Source organism: Brienomyrus brachyistius, chromosome 6, assembly GCF_023856365.1.
Source record: "Brienomyrus brachyistius isolate T26 chromosome 6, BBRACH_0.4, whole genome shotgun sequence".
NCBI classification, from domain to species: Eukaryota; Metazoa; Chordata; class Actinopteri; order Osteoglossiformes; family Mormyridae; genus Brienomyrus; species Brienomyrus brachyistius.
Window position 1 is genome coordinate 1112963 of NC_064538.1, and position 17961 is coordinate 1130923.

At 43.0% G+C, this 17961-nt stretch overlaps 1 protein-coding gene across 3 annotated transcripts in view; it reads right to left on the minus strand.

Annotated features, from left to right (window-relative positions):
• The window catches only part of nphp4 (nephronophthisis 4), a 113757-nt gene that overhangs the window by 16551 nt on the left and 79245 nt on the right, over window positions 1-17961 (minus strand). For 2 of the 3 annotated variants that reach the window (XM_049017281.1, XM_049017279.1), the window contains 7 exons: window positions 16439-16630; window positions 14266-14453; window positions 12224-12384; window positions 11683-11851; window positions 5243-5377; window positions 2288-2490; window positions 1470-1696 (listed from right to left, as the gene is read on the minus strand). In XM_049017281.1, the coding sequence (XP_048873238.1) occupies window positions 1470-1696; window positions 2288-2490; window positions 5243-5377; window positions 11683-11851; window positions 12224-12384; window positions 14266-14453; window positions 16439-16630 (1275 nt within the window). Of the gene's footprint in view, window positions 1-1469; window positions 1697-2287; window positions 2491-5242; window positions 5378-11682; window positions 11852-12223; window positions 12388-14265; window positions 14454-16438; window positions 16631-17961 lie in introns of all 3 variants that reach the window. The other variant, XM_049017280.1, reaches the window with a different exon arrangement.

Below are 17961 nucleotides of genomic sequence, written 5' to 3' on the forward strand. Positions count from 1 at the left end.
TAATTTACTGCGACTGTTTGCGCATGCCCTGCACTTCATGGGATAAGCTCCAGGCCGACTGCAACGCGTGCTGGATAAGCAGATAGAAAAATGGATGAATGGAGTCTAGCAAAGACATGTGCCAATATGTTTTAATTAATTTAATCACATTCTTTCTATTAAAAACACTGACATGGTTTTCTTCTCCATCAGAACAAAACTTCAATAAAAAATTATAAAAAAACAACACGAAAGATTCATGTTTCTTTTTTTGCAAATGTGATCCCCTCAAAAAAAAAATAGACACAAATGCTTGCAATGAGTTTTCTTTGCTAATCTCCTAAAATAATTGCATACTTTCATAACGGTTTAACTACTGTTATGTGTGTGATGACAAAAAATACTAATTATTAAGTTTTGGGCATTATTATGTTGTCACTGCTTTCTTTTCTGAGGCGACTGTAAGGATTTCCAGACTTTTATCTTCCCTTCCCTTCCCCCTAACCTAGACCCTGACACCCAGCCCAGTCTGCAGTCATACCCTCCCCAGTAACCACATGTCCTTTTCCTTTGTTCGCGTATCACTTTAAGTCCTCCGCTTAAATGGAAATGGCCATATTGTCATATTTCCATTCATGTCTCCTCCACTTCTGTCCCAAAATAAAACCCCTTCCTTGAGTTCCGCCCGTTCCCGGACAGGACGTCCACAAAAAGACTCCAAGGAAAAAGAGTAGCTCTACGGATTCCAGGACAGAGTTTCTGCGATGACGGTTACAGTGTTATTTTTTTGTGTGCATGTTTATTTATTGCTACAGAGGCCGAGTTGAAATATCATCGTCAGAGTATAAGAGACAGACACCCTCCACTTAATGTGAGCCTTAGGATCCTAATAAGGGAGCGTGACACAGTGCTTTGCGTGAGAAGTCGGCAATATTAATATATAAGAAATTTCAGTCTTTAACAGTGAAATACGTGGATTATTTAGCAATTGACAGTCAGCCCTCCGTATCGCTTGTTCCACATCCACGGATTAGAAAACATTAAAGAAAAAAAAAGTTTCAAAAAGAAAAACTGGAATTTGCTGCACACCGAGCATTACACTGAATCCATAGAAATGAAGTCATTTATAATAAAATTTTCTGTATGTGTTCATATATTAAATATTCTGTGTATTTCTCTTTTCGGTCATTTAATGAAAGCAGACTGTAAGTGAATAAAAGAAAACGTTACGTTGTTGCTGACACGTACTATGTAGTTAGTATGGGGTATAACCACTTTTTACAAAGCACTTACATTGATTGATTATTATGAATGGGTGTGCATGGGTTATATGGGCAATTCATATAAGGGACTGGAGCATCAGGTAAATGCTGACATCCACGTAGGGTGCAGCCTATCCCCCTTGGATAACGAGGGATGACTGTATATATTTAGTTGTTTTTTTTCTGGATTCAGTTATTAGAATTAAATCGCAAGTCTGAGAATCTCACCTCAGCCCTGGATCCTCACACTCTACAGTGACGGTCCGCGGCATGTTGAAAGGGTTCCGCAGCACGAACTCGAAGAATTCTGCAGTCCCCAGGGCGGCATAGACAGTGTGCCTGGCTGTGATGGTGCGGCTCAGCATGGCAGCGATGCTCTCGGCCTTGTGCCGCTCACGGTAGGCCTCGATCACGCCCAAGTCCCGGAACCGCTCCACGTGTTCCTCTCGCCGGTTCTGTGAGGGCCGAAGGGTGACATGTTATTTATAGGTTTCTGGATCAAAAGCCAGATGGAAAACTAAACAGCTGCCCACTTCAGCCCTGACAAGAAATTACACTCGATCAGAAAAACCACTGATTCTGGGCAGAAGCTTGAGTGATTTACTTTAAATTGCAACCGGCAGCTGATTAAGTTCTTTATTAAAAACCTGCCTGTATCCACAGGTCGCCTGGTCCAAGCAGCGAGAGCTGCACTTCTGCACAAGCTCTCCTGCATCGCTCCCTGTGACCGGTAATATCTAAAAAAGGTCTGCAATTATTATATTAAACTCATTATCCCAGTGGCTGTTGCATTTGGCTGATAAAGTACAGCAAATGTAGCACAGTGAAGGGAAGGTAATTATCCATACTTGTTTTAGTTTTACTGGAAAGTCAGCTTTTTTCAGGGCTGTTCACAGAGTATTGGAAATAGACTTAAAGCTTCCACTGAGGGAAGATTAGCAGGAGATGGCAGTTGTCCAATACACAGAGGGCACCTGCACCGGAATACCAAGCCTTCTCACTAGACCATGGATAAGGAACAAGGAAAGGGTAGTGAGGAGACTGACCGCGAGGCGGGGCCTGGGTGGGATGTGGCCCTGCTCCTCGTACTGCCGCACGGCCTCCATGCGCGTCAGCTTGCGCCGCTGCGCTACCTCCGCTCCTCCTTCCGTCTCGGCCCGTGGGGGAGCCGCTTTCATCCGGCTGTACAGCAGGGCTGCCAGGTCAGCATCAATGTCCACAAGTCGCCGGGCGTGAGATGCATTCCTTGCTGCAGCCAAGGATTATGGGTAACACAGACAGGACACATGTATACATAGCTGATGAGCTGCATTATGAATTATGCAGATGCTATTTGCACCCAGGAGTAGCCAACAATGCATTGTCATTATTTATTTATTATTTATTAATAATTAATAATTATTAATTATTAGTATTATTATTATTATGCCTTTGATATTTGTATCCTACTTTGGCACCTTCAGCCACTGAAGTGACACGCAACCATGCCTACGACACCCTGTTTAACTGTTTTGTGGAGTCAGGGGGTGCGGAGCGAATATCCCGGGTGTTAACAGCTGAAAAATGCCACACCCGGGTGCAAATAGACACTCTGTATGTATTATTTTAGGTATATCCAACACTGTAAATTACAACAGTTTTAAGCCTATTTATGTTAGCTATCATATAAAGATCAACCCGAATTGAACTGAACTTACACATTATACTGAGATGTGACCAAGAATCTGCTTCAGTGAGGACAACTTCAAGGCATTCAACTGCCATGTTGTCATTGGCATTACTGCCAAAAAACTGCCTGTCATCTATATTTGGTATGAAAAGTTGACAGGGTATTCTGTGCCCATCTTAATTTTGCACTTACTAGGGGATAAATTATTTTTAATTAAGACACCCAAAGGCAACAACTATATAAAGGAAATCTGATAAAGGGGCACATAGCATTCTCACTGTACCATCCCTCAGCCCAGCCACAGCACCTGCTTTCCTGACTCTCAACTTTAACTCTCTTTTCTTCTCAGGAGGTACTTGCTCGTCTTTTTTTTTTTTTGTTTTTTTGTCGTCGTCTTTTTTTATTCGATGATTCATCGTTTTCATGAAATTTAAAAAGGGGGAGCGTGACTTCCAGAAATGCTGAGAAGCAATTTTAAACCTCCAACAGACATCTTCAAGTCAGCTACTCGCGTCAAAATGCATGCTAGGGATCATTCTCCATGTCTTTCTTCAACCCACTTTGACGTGCTGAGATATCTGCTTTGGAAATCTGGAATGGCACCTGTCTGATATGCCTGACAAAACAGCTCATTGCAAGATTTTTGGGGGAGGACCAAGTCAGCTGTCCCATCCTTCTGCCAGGTGTTCCTTAAGAGTCAGTCCTTGGTCCTTTGCTCTTTCTTCCAAACTCATTACCAAGGACTAACACACTGTTCACTGTTCGTATTACTTGTCAGGCAGAACCCAAAATTTCCTTTCTTTACTCTCAAATGACACATTTTTTTAATAAGATACCTGATATCACCATGAAGAAGTTGACCTCCTTCTGTCCTCACCTTAACACCTTGATCATCTTCCCAGAATGCCAGAAACTTCTGCTTTAACCTTGATCCCTCCCTGCCATCATCACAAAACATCGCCTCAGTCACCCACCTCAGTAGCTACCCTGGCAACCACAAAACACGGCTGTGAGTCCAAGTCACATGCAGATCTACAAGTTCCTTGGCCCTGCCATCCACCCCTCTGCTCGCACTGATTCCCTCATCACAGCCCGGATTCAGTTCACTACCCATCTCCATGATGACTGTGTTCTTCACTTTTCAGCACCAGCCCACCATCAGTGTCTGCCTATATATCTCTGCATCCTCCACTCTTCAGCTACTTGTTGTCGCCCTATGCTTACACTCCCTGCCCGCCTGCTGTGTGCTTACTCCGTATTTCATCCCTAGTCCCTGAGAAGTGCAACGAGTTGCCAACAGACAGACTGCAGAACTAGGATAACCGTATTACTATCTGGTCAAGAACTGCTTATGGGACAAGAGCTGAAGAGCTTCTGTATACGGCGAAGGTTATTTTAAGGTCATGCTGCTTGAGTGCATTACGTACATGCTCTATCGGCGACGTTCAGAGTTTCTACTTTTCTACTGTTTCTACTTTTAGCGTTTTTTTTTACTTTAGCGACAGTTAGGTTAATACAGCAAACTGCAGCACCTCATAGGCTAGGTTGCCAACTTCTTTCGACCGTTACTATGAGAAAAAAAGAACAGAAATTGCAGTTTTTGCCACATTTCTTATCTTCACACAGAGTGTGAATGGGGTGGGGGGGGGCTACTGTTTTCACTGTGACATTGGAAGTGGACAGATAATTCTTGTTTTGCTACTTTTTCCAATTTAAAGCAAAGTTTTAAGCTCTCTTTTATTCGCCTTGGATAAGGGAATCTTTAAAATAAATCAATATGAAAAAATGTGACATGCGGCTATATTGATCTGGTTTAAAAATGTGCAGGAATAAAGTCGTAAGTCTGTGACTGAAACAGACCTGTATTCAAAGGAAGAATTTAAGTGGTGTTATAAACATAAGGCAGACATGAGAGTCTGATGAAACAGTCCGAGCCGCTTCCAGTCATTAGGCCTTCAAAGGCAGAAGCAGCCTATTGAACGAGAGCAGGACGTGGCCTTTGGTGGATAATTACACTGCTCTGATGGTGCAGCAGCCACAGACGAATCAATGAACTACAGACAAGTGGTGTCACTCATCAGACATGTCAGACACTCTCCTGTGAAGAATGAAAATCAGGAGGATAAACATTTTATCACACAGCACATATACTATTGTTCACTCAGAGACGGTATTATTGTCTTTGTCACGTGATTTAAAATTTTCAATGTATCAAATATCTTCATAACTGACCCCAGATTTTTCGTGTCAGTCAGTAACGCGCCAATGAAAGACTAAATAAGACGCAGCTCCTTAGATTGGCAGCATGGCTGCGTTTGGTGGAGTCTCTCACCATTACGCCCCAGAACGCTGTCGGAACAGAGGCTACCGCCAGCAAATCCGTGGGTGCCGCCTTGGGCCTGGATGACGCGCGAGTGGGAGGGGGGCAGGGTCCTGGGCCGCTTCACGCTCTGATCGAAAGGGAGCCCTACCAGAGACAGGAGAGAAGGTCATACAGTACAAATTATACGTAATAAGCTAAAAATGATCAGCTTACATGCATTTACTTCGTATAACATGACTTCTATACAGAAAAGCCAAATAAAAATTATTTTATTTTTCGATAAAAAGTATCAAAAAGAATGCCAATATACACCAGGAGCTCTATACAATGTCAATTGGCAATGCGAAACCTGCCAGCAGCTACAATGAAGATTTTATCTGCAAGAGTGCAGGATTGAGTGTACTATGGAGATGCCAACGTAAATTATATGATCATGACGACCATGATGACAATGCATTCATCCATTATCAATAACCTTTTGCTCAGGACAGGACACAGTGAGCCCGGAGCCTGTCTGTCTCAGCACAGAGAGGGAAGACACACAGTGTGGGGCGCCGGTGCACTGCAAGGGAAGCAGTCACACAATGTAGAGCAGTTCAGAGATGCCAATATACCTACTCTCATGTTGTTTAGAATGGGCGGGGAAACCCAGACGAGCTTCCTGGAAACACGGAGAATCCACACGGCCAGAGCTGGGGACCCTGTAGCCGGGGGGCTCGAGAGTCTGAGCCGAGTCCTGAATACAGCCAGTGTGCCAATCTATTCCTCAATTTCCTCCCAGTGCTCCTCCCACAGCCTAAAACACACAGTTAGGTGAAGTGTTCTCTCTAAATTGCCTAAAGTGTATGATTTAGTGTGTGCCCTGCAGTGGACTGGCAGTGCATCTCAGCATTCCTGGCCTCATGCCCTATGATTCCTGGGATGGGATCCAGCCTAACCCTGACCCTGTACCAGAAAGGCGGTATGGAAGATGGACAAACGAAAGGATCTACAGAAGAGAGGCAGTGGAGGCAGTGAAATCCATACAGATCAAAGCGAAATATATCCATGTACAGCAAAGTGTGTTGCTAGCACTACATATCCGACAATAAGAATCACTTAATGGATTGCGGCAGGGATTCCATTAAGGCGACCAATCAGAAGTTACATTCATATGGTTCTATGATGCGAGGAGACACCCGGTCTCTGCAACAGCTGAATACCCATAGCTTGTGAAAATGCATCAATCTACACAGCAGCTGTTTGCCAAAACTGCCTAACTGATGCAAAAAAGTGGACCCTAAGAAAAAGATTTTTGAAAAGATTTTTAGAAAAAGATCTTGAGGAAAAAACTGAAAAGCATTTGGGAATATAAGAGAGAACAAATGACATATACTTAACACACATTTCATGGGAATGAAATGTTTGTTGGGCAATGATGATATATCTTAGTGACAATGATGTGCACAGATGCTATTGTCCTGTAGACTACAGGAGGCGAGAGCCGTGCGGCATTTTAACGTGGCGCTGAATGGCTTCAGAGATCATTACATTTCCAAATGGTTCCATCAGACAGCAGCTGCCACTCCTTAAACGTCACGTGTTTGCAGGCTTTATGAGTGACACGGTTCCCTCAGGCCAACAGGAAGTGATTCACATTAGCAGAGAACCAGGAGAGACAGATGCGCAGTTCATCTTAGCTACCTTACCCACCCCCATTTCCAAGCAGTGTTTGAAAATGCTGCCAAAATAATTACACGAGGAGCAACAACACGAATCGTTAATCAGAAGCCTGACATGGCCACCAGCCTTAATCCAGCGAAGAATGCGGGGTTAAGCGAACTATGGAGATGCTAACATTTATATACAATGGTTGCCAAAGTCTGCAGCCAAAAATACGTAGTACAGCATGTGCAGGTACTGTGCACCCACAGCAGATATGAGAAGATGAGAGAGGTGCGACAACAACCCAAGAGAGATGCTTGAGCAGGTACTTCCTTAGACAGCCTCATAGACAAAGCATAACGGTGGTACATCGGTAAGCATAGCACTCATGCAGGGTCATTCAATCACATACCCCGTTAACACCAAAAACGCACGTACAAAACAATTACCACCAAAATCAAAGGATAGAATAAAGAGAGAGACCTCGCTGACGCTCTGAACCAAAATACAAATCACACCTGAAACACAATAAGTGAACAGGTTTGTTGTCCATACTGCTTTTCGAAGCAGACCATCAGATATTGGAGCTGGAATGGGCTGTATAACTTCATACACCGTTATATTTTGCTTAAAGAGACACAGAAATACAACACAAAATGTAGGCATTGCACTGACAACCCAATATCCACGTAGGTGCACGCTGAGAGAACGTGTGACAGAAAGGCCACGCCCAGGACCTTCAGCCACATCGCATTTATGCTTGTCCCACATGCAGGACATCAGAAAGACCCTGAGCTCCACCAGCCCAGCAAAACCGGAACCAAATCATTTCAGTCCTGAAGCTGGTTTGCTCGCACTCACAAGCGCAGCCACACAAAGTCAAATCAGCTGGCTTCACCACTTGTGAGATGGGGTCACTTTTGAGGTTCTCCCATTCTGCTTTAATCTGTAGGAAATATAATCATTTTAGGAAACAAAAGAAATTTAAGAATAAAAAGCTAGAGTATATTACCCGTTTCATTGTGGTATCGCTTTGCCATTGACGCACTCGACAAAGATCATTTCTCCTACTGTTATTTGCCAACTACATTACATTTCCCATATTTTCCCCATGTGAGTGTCTAGCTACTCTTACTGTGCTTATCGAGGTCCTACAGACGGAAACTGCAAGGAAATCACGAGGAATAAACATATAACAGCCGGATCTTTATTCTTCCCACATGGCTGGATGCCTTCCTCTCCTGCAGGAGAGCATCTGCAGATGTGCAGCATCTCAAAAGGTGATGCTTCAGGTAACCTCGCCGACCACAGGTGAGTATTTCTCCCCACCCAAGTCAATGACGTGCATTTATAGCTAGTCTACACTGTATTTATAGTATCTGAGGTGATACAAAGTAAATCAACAAACGACAAAGAACTAAAACAACGTCACTTCATGAAAAGATACATCTTGCAGATTCATGCACGCTAAAATGTTCTGACTTGAACAAGTTCTGTTATTAGATTCCACTAAAATTCTTTGGAACAACAATCAAGATATTGTCATCATAATGGAATTAAAAAACACAGTATCTTCAGTGCAAAGTTTTATCATTCATTTAGAGTCTAAACAGAATATGGATTCTGTCAATTCTGTGGCCTCACTGTGAGTCTCTGTTTCAATGTAATTCTTTCGATTAATTGATTTAATTGCTTAAACGATGCTTTCAACCAAAGAGGCTTAGATTCTTATTCACTAAAGTCATTTTGATATTATCATTCTTGGCCATTGTTGTTATTGTTTCATTGCTTAAACTGCACTTTAAACTGTAGTGCTTTCAAATCCAACCCATTTACACAACTGCTTATTACATCACAACGGGAGCAGCGCGGGTTAAGGACTCTGCGCAGGGATGAAAGAGCAGAATTACCGATTCAATTTTCTAAAGGGGAAAACCTGCAATCTTTTGGTTGCGAATCATGCTATGAAATGTCACCTTAGAGTGTTTAAGCGTGTGATTGGCAGTCGGGATGCTACCTTGTGTATTTTCTTTATAATCCACCAAGCACCACCCTCCACGTTCAGTCAGTGGCTAATGGCGCTAACCTCCTGCAGTCTGAATGAATTAGTGCCACCTCCAGGCAGTTCCATACCATTTCAAACAATGGCCTTTTGATCTTGACTGACAGAAATGGACAGGGATAGGTGACCCCGGGGAACACTAACATAAATGCTAATCTGGACAGGAGTTCACCCAGCATGTCTCTGGGCATGAGAGGTAGCTGCGCGTCCCTGACAGCACCATAAGTCTGCCTCGGAGATTTAGCTCAAAGAGTTATGAGGGAAGGTCTGTACGTCTAAATCTCTGCTGTCACTCAAAAGATTGTGCATTTATTAAATTCCTGTATTTCCAACCTTTCATTTTCTATACAGAATTGTCCTATATGGGGTCACGGGCGTGTGCCTATCCTGAAACCGCAGGACACTCAGAGACACACAAAGCAATTTAAAGTCGACCAATTAACTTCAACAATCTCTGGGTCGTAAGAGAAGCCTATGAGCACTCGAAGAAAACAAATTTAACCCACAAGCAACTGGTCCGAACACCTCTGTTGGTATATTGCAACAGCAATAAAGGGTTTTCATCATCATCATAAATAGTTTTTTGTATTTCAGTACAGAAAGCGTAAAATACTGTAATGCACTAGCAGAAACATCCAAATATCAAACATTTCTACATTTTGATCTGGCTAATAACACATAGATTGACTTCCTGGAAAAATTATCCCAAGAAAAAAAAAGAGCAGGAGAATTTATTTACTAAAAGGAACTAAAGTTTACCACAGTTGAGTCATTAAAATAGTCACTGATGTTAGAAACCGGGTTACAATGACCTTAAAAGATTAGCAGAACTTATATTGAAAATACAAAATATTCAAACCAAAACAATGCTTTTTATTTACACGCATTAATCTCCAAATGTAGCATATTTTCTACCAACTTCCAGGGTCCAGAGCCTATTCCGGAAGCTACAGGCACGAGGCAGGGAACAACCCAGGATGGGGGGCCAGCCCATCACAGTTTCTACCAACATACTAACCTTAATTTGAAAAAGACAACTGTGAATACCTTTCTTTTTTATTTGGATGCCTACATGTTTGTAATTAAGAAATTGTAAGAAATTCAATTAATCTGAACACTTCATTGATTTTACAGCACATTTAGATTTGCCCACTATTAGGCAAATTCAGATTTATTTCAGATTGTGAAATCCTCTTCAAGAGAAATTACAAAAAATACACCAACATTACGTAAAAAAGAAATCCATATCTTACGAACTGGGAAATTGAATTTTCATAGGTATCTGACTATATTATGCTATATTATGATGTGCAGATGTATGTATTAAATAACATCCAGAACCACATTCACAAGATGCTTTGTCTACTGTCTTAGGGCTCTACACTCGGCCATGTTTGAGTTATATCTGTTATGAGAATGGCATGGGTGCTGCATTCAACGGCCTTTTAGACTCTTAAGATTATGAATTGCAGTTGTAAAGTGATAGAGATATGAATGTTGTTGCACTGCTGTAGCACAAACGCTGTGATGAATCAGGTACTATTGAAGGAAGACAACCTCGATCAAGCCTGTGAAACTATGCTGTAGTTCGACGAGCAAGTCATCTGTTCAATGAAGTATTGCAATGAAGCCTTTTGCAAATACGGCAGACTCAAGCAGTATTCATATGAAGTATGTCTCGCACTTTAGCGAGCACTGAAAATCACAGATAGCCACAGGGGCCTTTGCATTTGCAAGCTTTGCACAATTGGATGCTGGAGAAACTCTGTTATTAGAGACCATATTCTTACTCACCTACGTACCTTTCAGGTTAATGGGACGGACAGCCTGTCTTTTTTTAAATCCTTTCAAAATTTCAAAGTTTACTTTTACAGAAAATGTCCACTGGTACCAACGGAGGTGTCACAGGAACGCACCCCCTCACTGGCCAGGAAGAGACTCCCCCACACCCCCCTCACTGGCCAGGAAGACACACCCACCTCACAGGGCATGAGGACACCCCCCTCATACCCCTTTCACTGCCCATTTTCTCTCAGTCATGTGACATCCCTATGCCATGCCCTCTGAGTCATTATGGCAATGAACATGATTAACCAGCTACACAGAGAACTACAGAGAGCAAGGTCTCTACATAAGATGGTATTTCACCACTACTATAATGGATTTTAGTCATTTAACTCTGAATAATAACACACTTTACCACAATCTTGTACTGGATAACCAATTATGGAATATGCATGAATTAACAATTCTGAAAGCCACATTTTAAAAAATTACCCAGTAGAAACCCTGTATCAATGACAAACCGCTGGAAGGTTTTGGACTATAAAGGGAGATCACTTGGCAATAGCCACACAATCTTGATTTTTATGGAGAAAACCGTCTCAGCACAACAGAGAGGCACTATTTTACAAACGAATATCTCAGCACAAACAATTTCCCCACTTAAACTACCTGACTGTATTTCTTAGTTAAAACAAGAAAACGGGCAAGTCATTAATCTTGAAAGAAAACAAATAACAAGATCTGTAATGTAAAGCATACTCTTTGTAACAGAAAACTTACTCCAAATTGGTTTTCCACCCATCATGTTCTCCTAACTGAAAAAGAATTGTTGACCAGATGTTCCTTCAGATTTTTGTAGTTTTTAATCCACCATAAATCGATGGGTTTTGTGGTAAGCCTGATGACTCTGCATGCTTGAACACGCCTGGCTTCTCTTGTGGAATGCTCCTACACTCACCAACACTGGCCATGCGCAGAAGCAGCTTCCCCCTGACCACCGTGAAGACATTGATGGGCGCCACGGCCCTTCGCCCGCTGACCATCAGCGCCTCCTGGAGGTACTCCGTGGTGATCACTTCCAGCTCCTGCATCACCTGGACCGCAGGTCGTCCCTGCCGGAGCAAGTGCTGCAGAAAGCCGGGGAGGAATGCTCAGCCAAGTCACACGTCACTGTTTGTTCAAGTACCTTCATCTTAGACTGAAAAAATTAGAAAAATCTGACTTTTAATTGAAACAAATTTATTCAAAGGAAAGAGAGAGAGACAGAGAGAGAGAAACACATCATTTGCACCTTTTTCTGTCTTCTGAGCAGTTGTAATATAAGTAATTACCACCTGGATCAATAAAGTTTTCAGATTCCGATTCCGAATTGCTAAATGTTAAAAAACATACCTGAGTGATCTGACCCAGAACTATAGGTATCATCCCTGCATCACATGTACTCAACTATGTAATCGATGGAAAAAAATGAAACGAATTGGTGTGACAGGCCAGCGAACCTTGAGCTCCACGGCTGCTGAGCCGACGAGCAGCAGCGAATCAGCGTCCCACACGTCGATCTGCAGTGTGTGGAGGGCGAGGTACTGAAGGAACCAGGGCCGCTCTCCCGGCTTCAGGAACGCAGGGTCTGCCAGGAACGTCAGTTCCAGCCCCGGGGGGCCTGCTTGTGAGAGGGAAACCAACCACTGAGCACTTCGCCGAAGGTGTCGATCCCCCACATCACCGGTGAAAGGTGGAAGCTATTTCACGGTCCAGCACAGACATCTGCTCCTCGCACCAGTGTCCTGCACATATCAGCCGTACGACTCCTCAACACGGACAGATTCCTCAGGCCAATGACCTCTACACAACCTATCAGTGGAAATGCTAATCATATTTTGGCGGTCAACTGTTTGACAGCTGTTTGCAGGAATGCCTTTTTCTTAGTCTATATCTGTGAGCAATTATCTATAATGAGATATGTTATGAATGCAGGTAATTTGCTTTTACAGCTGACCTTCACCCCTGAGACAATTAACAGATGAGAAATATACTGTAAGGTGTTTAGAACCGTCACGCTGGTCTGTTCTGTTTCCGAGTTCGCATATGCAAAGAGGAGAAGCTTACTCTGTCATGGGAACTAGCACGTGTGGCTCATCCCTCATCGATAAAAACCCCATTCCACGTTCAGGGAAGTGGTCCGGTGAGGGCTGATGACCTAACGATGTCTGTCCCTTCCTCTCAGAAGGCTCCCGGCGCCCTTGCTGGTCTGCCGCTCTCCCTCTCTCTCAGCTGAGTCTGCGGATCTCCCCCGCCATAATGCGAATGACCTTCTAGTCTTCCCAGAAGATCTGCCTCCACAAGTATCACCTTTTCCTTTTTGGACTACATCCTGCCGTAACCTTCGGAATTTTACAGGAACACCAGCACAATAAAAACCACATTGCTTCAAGGCCACCCCATCTGCTGTCCTCAATCCCTGGTCTACTGGGGAAACCAACAAACTAACTCCATACAGATAACGAAGTACTTGCGCTGCATTGTGCTGCTTCATTACAATTTTCTCACCAAAGTATATGTACACGTTGGCAGTGCTACCTTACTACAAAAGGCACATATACAATGAGAATCTTAGTTCAATTTATCACCTGGAAAGGAGGCAGCTGTTAATGCCTGAGCAGTATCAACGTTCTGGGACAATAATGACCCAGAAAATAAGTTACACTAAAACAAAAATGGGGGAAAATGTATTGCTGAGGCCTGATGGGAAATGTCCGTGCTCCTACCGCGTGCCTGGCTTGGAGGAAGTCGCATTTGAAAATATATCCCACTGCTGTCAGTGACACATATACAGGGCAGTGTTTGTCAGTTCTAGCTCTGGGAACACACAGGACTCAACATTTTGTTCCAGTTGCACTAACACACCTAATTAAGGGCCCATGTCCACCTTGTCTACAGAAGCTTCTAGCCAAAGACATGACCACACCGCCTGCTCTGAAACAGAGTGGTAGGGGTGCTGTGAGATGACAGGCGTGAGGTGGCAGGGAGCATTCTGCTTTCAGGTGGGGCTCGAAAAGTCCATGGAAAACTAGCGGTGTGGAGGTAGGCTGAATCACACCCAGGTTTCCCTAATTAGGGGCCAACCTACAGGGGGTTCCAGATCCAAAAGGTAAACAGAAAGTCCAGGAAAGGGAATGGGTTAGGCGTTATTAACCAATCAGCATCGACTGTTAGGGGCAGAACTAAAAAGTTTGATAGCCGCATGAGAGCTTACCCTACGAACCCATGTGATGCCTGCATGGACGTTTCCTTTATAAACCCATATAACTTATGCATGAAGCGGTTTCTAAATGAAGATCTGCTGTATCTTGGATCTTTCTCTGTGAAGCAATTTCTGTACGAAACCATTTCAAACACGATGGCGTGGGGTGAAGAGCACATATATATCCAAGATTAATCATTTTGAAACGTTTAACAGCTTCATTCTCCAGCAAGAAATGAGCAATTCAAATCATAGGAAAAAATCGCAACTGAATAGTAAGGTAAGCTGAGCTGGTATTACCAGATGCAATGCTGCTGTCGTTCCTGGCTACCGCCAGGACACAGGGAAGTCTGTCGGCAGTGTCCAGCTGGGCCTTCTCAGTGCTAAGGAGCAGCAGCCTCTGCGTTTTGACAGGAGGAAAGCGGTAGACCTGGAAGCTGAAGTACACAGACTTTGGCCAGTCCGCATCCATGCTGTCCTGTCGTACTCTAAAAGAGGGCGAGAACAGAGGGAACTACAGGCTTTGGAAACAAACTACATTTAAACAGGCCTGAATGGCTGCATTTCGTGAAAAGCATGAAATATTTCACGAGGGCACAAAAAAAAAATTTACGATATAAATCTGTAATATTGCATTTATCAGTTGATAAAAACTAGCCCAGAGATTGTTTTAACTGGTTTTAAGATGGAAAAACTATAAATTTAAACTGCAAGTTTCCAAAATAAGTAAAAATGATACATCTCAGGCAGCAAACTGTACCACAAAGACTGTGTAGTTATACCACAGTCACTCCACCAGGCTCGTATACCTGCATTCCCCAGGAATCACAGATTCCTTATGTAATTTCCAGTAAGGCATGTACAGTCATATCTCTAACAACCACATTAACAACTGCACTGAGCTGCCAGTATCCAATCAACATGCAGCAGCTGATTCAGAAACCATCAATAAAAAAACAATTTATTCAAAAGGGAAGCAGAAAGCAAGAACCCAGCCTGTGCATCTAGCTGAATAGAACGTGACGGTTCTAAGATGGAGAGGACGCTACATTCACCCGCATGACAAAGGAACCGCAATCCGTATGACAGAACCGCAAACAAAAAAGGAATTTTCTTAAGTTTCTACATCTTTTCTGTTTCCATCACAATTTTCATTTTGCCGAGTTTCCACTTCTTAAATAATTCCAGATCTTAGACGATTTGATGAGATCATGGTAACTGCTATAAACTGGATCCATTGCATTACTGCAATTGCCAGTCCTAAATGTACATTTAGAATTAAAGCACCTGCAAGATAAAGGTCTCAAGATATCGTTTCATTGCACTTTACAATTAGACACGTAGGTGTTTAGCAGGACTGTCGGATCATAGGATGAGAGCCTATGTGTCTGAAGCATTGCTCAACACAGAACAATAAACCAACACTGCAGGCAGTGCTCATCAACTGTCCATTATTAGACATTCTATTTACTTTCACAGTGTTGGTGTCGGATAATTATATGGGAAGGACTACACAAAATTAAAGGGAAGATAAATTATTCCCAAATCACATCCAGTCCCAAGGCAGGCAGCTGGCCACTATAGTCCTGACTAATTAAAAAAAAATATTGAGTTAAACCAAAAATAATTAGTTTTCCGTCTACAGTTAGAAGATTAGCAATCAATCATTCAGCACTGAATAAACTGGCAAAATTGTTTAAAAACAATGACGACTGTCTGTTACTCAAATAAAACTCACGTAATCATCCCACCAGCCAAATAATCTAGGGGCAGCTTTCAGACTAAGCGGTGATAGCCTTCAATTAAAGATTTCCCTTAATATTCAGTCAGTAAACAGACAGGAATGATAATTACACAGCCTGGGAGAGAAGCAGGAATTACACCATAACTAAAGCACACGAACACTGAGTATCAGCCTCACGTGGGCTTTTGTCTTGTTTATCAGGTAACGAGAACCGCAACATGCATGTTAATTGTTTAAGGTAGCTAAGGATTCACCCTCCCCCATCTAACTTTCAGAAACAAGACTTTGGGAGCGCTGCTTAACAATTAGAGCAGGAACATTGGACCTTATGTCTGCAAAAATTCTACTGCGACCTGGTTAATGATGATGTTAGTTCTTCACTTGTCAGACATTGTTGAGGCAAGTATGACAGCAGAGGTATATGTACTGATTCTGTGTATTTTTTTGGCATCACTACCGTGTGTTGTATTCCAGATACATTTATCCAAATTTCACATCAATTATATGCAGCAGGGTGGTTTATAGAATGGCCAACTAGACTCTTTGTTAAGGGTGCACCAGAGAGACGTTCCAGGCATCTGAACCCACAGCCCACCGTGTTCTGGTGGAAGACTCTAATGGGAAGGAAATCAAGCAGTATGCACCATGGACTAGACAACTGCATCCTCAACTGGCAAATGCTGATGGGTAAGTAGATGCGACACAAGATTGCGGACAGGAGAAAGTCACCTGGAGAAAGCCAGAAACTGCAGGACAAGTTTGTTACACTGTAGGGGGTCAGCTTCCTCTTTCTGCGGGTTGAAGTTGATGGGGTCACCCGGATCCAGGACATCGGCCACCTGCCCCCTGTAGTCCAGGATGTCTGGGAAGCCAGCCGAGTAAAGATGCGCTATGGAGCTCCGAGGCATCGATGAGGAGGAGCTGGGAAATGTACCAGAGATTGTGAGGTCACCTACCACAAAGGCAAGAGGTCGGCTTCAAACAAAGGATTGTCTTCGCCTTCCAAATACGGACCCATTCTATCTATATAAGGTTTGATGTCACCTTCAAAATATGGAAGGCAGTTATCTTCCAAATATGGAGTGAGATCTCCATCCAGTGATGGATTACTCCTTCCTAACAAATTAGGAGTGAGGTTACATTCCACATATGGGCAAATGTGGGGATGCAGTTACGCAAGAAACATTTTGAACTTGACCATAGGTGCACCTTGATTTCCATACTGATAGGCTGAGTAACAGAAAAAATGTCTAGGGAGCTACGTGTTTCATAAAAGGTTAAATCAACCGAGAGGGAAGGTAGCAATGGTAGAAATGTTTGACCATGGGGGGCTGGGCAGCGATGGCCACAGTTGCTGACTGGGGGAATGGATAGTGATGGAAAGAGTGGACCGGTGTTAGTATTATGCGAGCTACTCACTGACTCTTTGTGAGCTAGTATGGTAGCCTGGCAACACGTTGAAGACCACTGGGGTAACGTAATTAATTCTTCAATTAAAAACATAGATAAATACATTAAAGACTTCAAATTTAATATGCTCCTTCCAAATGGACAGTGACTAATACACCTCAAATGGACAGATACTAATATACCGAATATCAGTGCAAATTCTGCAATAGGCGTGGATGAGTGCTGCTTTGCAGAAAGCCAGACGATTTACACTCGTCATGCAGCGAGAGCTGACGTGATTAACAGCAGAAAAGTCAAAGTCAGACAAAGGTGGAAGAGCAGTGCAGTTGGGATGAAAGGAACTGACCCGAACATTACAACAAGCCAACAGGTGTTGTGGCCATGTGGTACTATAATGTTGTGATATTAGTTCTTTTCTTTGGGACAATGTGTGTTGGACCTTTTTTTTTATCTTGGGCCATTATCTGATAAATCAGAGTTAGATTCCAACATGTCTGCTTTGTTGACCTCCACATGTTACAGAGAACACACTGCTTCACCTGGTAACCTTCTCCATTACAAGGGTCGGTTGTTTCTAATGAGCAGGGCTGTTTACATGCACTGTGAGCTTTCCGGGGGCCTGTACTATGAAGTGGGGTTACTGGCTTATTAGGGTAACTTGTCGGATTTAAGGTAGTCTGGGCAAAATGTAAGTGAACGAATATGAAGTCCATTTAAACTGTGGTATCTTAAATCGGACAAGTTACCCCGATAAGCCAATAACTCCACTTCGTAGTACAGGCCACTGCTTGAGATAAGTCCTCATCAGACTGGGAGCTTACAACCTTCTGCCCTTCAGCTAC